Raw genomic sequence first — 4,488 nt, forward strand, 5'->3', positions numbered from 1 at the left:
TGTCTTTTCTTGGATTTAAACATAAATTTATTCTTATAATTTAATTTGACTTGGATTTCTGTATTTTAAAAGTTTATATATATATATATATACTTTTTTAAAAATAGCTTTCACACCGTGGTATAGAAAGATGCCAAAAGAGAGTATGATGTCCAAAGTATAACTATTTGATGAATGTCCACAAGGACTAAAACTTACATAAAACAGAATTATATATTAAATTATATCAAAATTATGCATTTAATTTTTTAGTTTTTTTTATTAGATCTTTACCTTTTTATGTTTTCTACACAGGTGTTTTGAGAGTTGTTTGAACTATTGTTTTAAAACACCTGGGTGAAGTATTGTTTAGTTCTAAAAAGTTTTTGTTCCTTTGGGACAAGATGGTTCATAAATCACAGTAATATAATTGTGGGAACAATTAGTGTATGAATTTGAAGTTTGTCTAGTCTTTGTGTTTCTTCCATATGATCTGAGAAATTTGAAGTTTGAATTAAAGAGGATGGTACGTGGGGAGAAGGGTTAGGTGTAAAAATTACAGCAGACAGCGGTATCCAACCGTTCTCGAGACCTTATTAACACCACCCATCAATGAATTGCAATTAGACCAGTCACTGACTCTTTTCCATTCAATACTCACTCCTTCTATTTAATGCAAACCCTTTCATGCATCCACGAGTCCCTTGCCTCCCAATCTCCTCTATCTTTTCCAAATCAACACCACCGAGAAAGGAAGAACCATTCCCATTTGAATTTGAATTTTCATTTCACCCATTATGAAGGTTACATAAATAAGGTCCCAGATATGCATTCAATACAGGACCTAAACCACTGTTCACTGCTTTTCCATAAAGATACCTTCATGGCTTTATTAAAGGTTCACATTATTTCCTCACGTCATTTTCTTTCCAAGAGTATCCTCGAGGGTAAGTGACACACAGTTTCCTACTTGCTAACAATTAATTGGTAACATTTTCTTGGCCGAACATGTGAAAATGTAGAGTGAATTTTCAGTGAGTAATTTTGGAATCAACTCAGAAGGAAGAAGGACCAAATATGTTCAAAGAAATTATATTAGTTATTTACAGTTGGCACCGTCTACAAAAATCCAGTTCTTGGAGCTTTTATGTTTGACTTTTGAATTGTCCATGTCATGTATCACTAAAAATGGTTAGTGTCCTTACATTAGAATTCAACAACAGAAAGAGGTTTTACTCCCAAAGATGCACATTATTGCAAGAACATAACTTGTGGTAGTATCAATAAGAGAAATCGGAGAAAATTTACAAGATTGCAGTATCAATCGAAAGCTGAAATGTAAGATGTTTGACTGAGAAATCAACCAAGGGGAAAGCCAGAGAATCTTTCTTCTACATTGTTTACCCTCAAGGGAGTTGGACTAATAATCAATGGAACATCAACAAACTCAAAGCAGAAATACTGTACTTGGATCTCCCAACTCATTTCACTTTTTCCATTTCTCTTGAACCTTTCTACCACTAACATTCTATTTTAAACAAATTTAGATTCCAGAACTATAAGATCGAAGCAAAAAAATGGTTCTAAAATAAGGAGATAAGTATGTAAACAACTAGAGGTTGGAAACGGAGTGAACAACCTTGTTCTGTCTTCCTCCAGTGAGCCAAAGCAAAGTCCTTCTAGCAAAGGATGGCGCCCTAGCTTGAGAAGAATCCATACTATAACAACTCTGGTTTTCTTCATCTAAATCGAACTGACTTCCTCCTCCATTCTCCCACTTTCCAATATCCATCTCAGAAATGGTACTGCTTGTATCAAACTTGGAATTCTTGCCTTTCAAATCATCATCATCACCACTACCAGAAGCAGCAACAGCACTAGACTTCGCCGGGAAGCGAAATGAAACAGCCCTTCTAGATGAATCTGCCACAGCATTTGGCTTATCCTTTTTCCCCCTGAGCCAAATCTTTGATATGGAAAAACTTTCCTTTCTGATTCTTCCAATTGCAGCACTATTCCCATTACAAGTTGTAGTTGCAGTCCCAGTACTAGCAACATCATCCTCAACCACAGTTGCACCAAAGGCTGTAAACTTGAAATCCCTTCTAGACTCACAGTCACATTCTGACATTGCAGGCCTGTGTCCTGGAGTCAAAGGCAAACCAGACTTCTTCTTACTCGATTGCTTCTTGATTGGGGTTCGAATGGGCACTTGCAGTGAGGAACTCTCGTCCATAACATAAGCAAATGACCCCATGGAAAAACACCTTCTAGAATCCACATTGTTTGTAGTACTACTCTCTGCCCCACCATCACCTCCACCATCCACACTTTTAAACTTCCCCAGCTTAACAGTAACCACTTTTTCCACACCATTTGGTACTGTTGGATCAGGAGTTTCACTTAATAACTCACCTGATTTCAAATCCACACGGGTTGATCCAAATTCACTATCTCCACGGCATCCAAGGCGAGAATTTGAGGTCATAACCGAACTAGACCTTCCAACCGCAGCCTCTCTTTCAGGAACAATCTCCCTAGAACTCTCACTCCCAGATTCTAGGACAAGAACATAAGGAGAACATGAGTTGTTTGCAGAGAATTCAGGGAGCAAACTGGCTCTACAAAGAGGGCAAGTAGAGTGAGACAAGAGCCAGGTGTCAATACACTCCATGTGAAAAGCGTGGCTACATTTGGGAAGCAACCTGAGCTTGTCCTCAGGTTCAAATTCACACAAACAAACGGCACAGTCAAAGGGGTTTTTGAGTCCTATGATGGCCTTGTAGAGGAACACAGGGAGGGTGTCAATGAATGACTGGTCGACCCCAGCATCATGGAGGTGAAAGAGTTGCTGCAATTGGCCTTGAAGAGCAGTGGCATTGTCTAAATCATCAGGCTCTCTAGTTTGGGGTCTCCACAGAAATCTAACCAGCAGGTGTAGCAGACCAGAAATGAAGAAAACAATAGCCAGAATTATAATGATCAAAAGTATGCTTGGACTAACCTTCAACGCCCTATCGTTCAAACTGAAACTATCAGATCGAGCAGTGGGAGGAAAAGGTGAGTTTGGCTGTGAGAGAAAATATGGTGGCTGTTCTGGTGGAGACACAAAGACATCACCCCTACCCATTTTGCGGAGTCAGAGAAAACTCACAAAAGGTAGCAACTTTTTTCAACTGCAAATAGGATCCCACAGTTTTATGACATCATTTGGTGCCATGGGGAAGTGAAAGTGAGAGTACTGTTTTTCCGGTTGGATGAAAAAGAAAAGAAGTGGCAGGGGAAGACACCTTGCAAGAGCAGTGCTTTTGCTGGAGACAAATGTTTCCCTCACTTTTGTTTTTTGTTTTTGTTTTGCTTTAGATTTGAGTCTGGAAGTCAAAAAAGAAGAGGTGGGAGCATGAGTTCTTGAGCCTGGATTTTAAAGGAGTTCTCAACAAAGAATATCATAATGATTTGCAAGTCTTGATGAACAATTTTTGAGTGATAATGACACGCAAATCTGTCACCCTGTGAAATTTAATGAGATTAGGTTGGACCATTCAACAAAACTCACTCTCCTGCACAACTAGCGCCTTGCTTCCTGTTGGACTTTCTTCTAAAATTTTCAAATCAATGGACTTGCAAAACTGCTTGTAAAATAAAAATTAATAAACTTTTAATATCATAAATAAAACTATTAAATGCAGTCAATACTTACATAGATAAAACATGATTATATATTTAATTAAACATTTAATATAAATGTTAACAAATACAAATTCTATCAGGACATAATTAATATTTTATATTCTATTTTCTCAAATACAGTAAAACACCAAGAAACACATAGATAGAACTTTAACCTGTGAACCAAAGATCTGCAATAGTAAACTCTACCTGCTAGTTGACTTCTATGAGGAGCCTTCCCCTGCATCAACCCCAATGCCCAATTAATGCCCCCTAATTAAGATACTACTACTAATTAAATTAATGTATGTCAGAAGAAAATAATACTTGTAGGCATTTGCTTTGATTTGAAAATGTGAACCCAATAATCTGTTATCTCTTATAAAACATTTGTTATGACCGATTCACATTCTTTTTGGGTTCTTCTATTCCTTTTCCATTATGAAATCCAAGGGTGGAAGTCAAAACAAAAAAAGATGAAAAGATGAAAGTAGCAAAGGCTATAGAATAGAGAGAGAGAGAGGCATGAGACATGTGGAAAGAATAGAAGTGGGAGACATAGGATAGAGTAAAGTAAATAAAACAAATGAATAGATAAGGGGTGAGCTTTCTGGAATCCATAATCTGGGAAAATGTTCTCTTTTTTATTTTATGGTTTCAATTTGTCTTTATGGGAATTTTTCATACCCAGTTTCCGTGCTGCATAAAGAGGAACTACTACTTCAACCAAACACTCTTCTCTATAGAAGAAAGTTCTATCCTTTCTAACCGTTACTATCTTCTCTTGATAACACAATCAACTATTCAACCCAATATCACAAAATATGAGGAAAATTTTCA

General features: G+C 37.1%; 1 protein-coding gene across 1 annotated transcript; it reads right to left on the minus strand.

Moving 5' to 3' along the window:
* Positions 1–1,230: 1,230 nt before the first annotated feature.
* On the minus strand, positions 1,231–4,194 carry LOC137807384 (RING-H2 finger protein ATL13). Its single transcript, XM_068608007.1, has one exon. The coding sequence runs from the start codon at positions 3,107–3,109 to the stop codon at positions 1,592–1,594; it is 1,518 nt and encodes a 505-aa protein (XP_068464108.1). The 5' UTR covers positions 3,110–4,194; the 3' UTR covers positions 1,231–1,591.
* Between the last annotated feature and the right edge of the window lie 294 nt (positions 4,195–4,488).

This window comes from Phaseolus vulgaris, chromosome 3 (genome assembly GCF_000499845.2).
Source record: "Phaseolus vulgaris cultivar G19833 chromosome 3, P. vulgaris v2.0, whole genome shotgun sequence".
In the NCBI taxonomy this organism is placed as follows: Eukaryota; Viridiplantae; Streptophyta; class Magnoliopsida; order Fabales; family Fabaceae; genus Phaseolus; species Phaseolus vulgaris.

What these genes read in the sequence shown, in the direction of transcription:
- LOC137807384 (XM_068608007.1), bottom strand. Translation starts at nt 3,109, where the DNA reads ATGGGTAGGGGTGATGTCTTTGTGTCTCCACCAGAACAGCCACCATAT.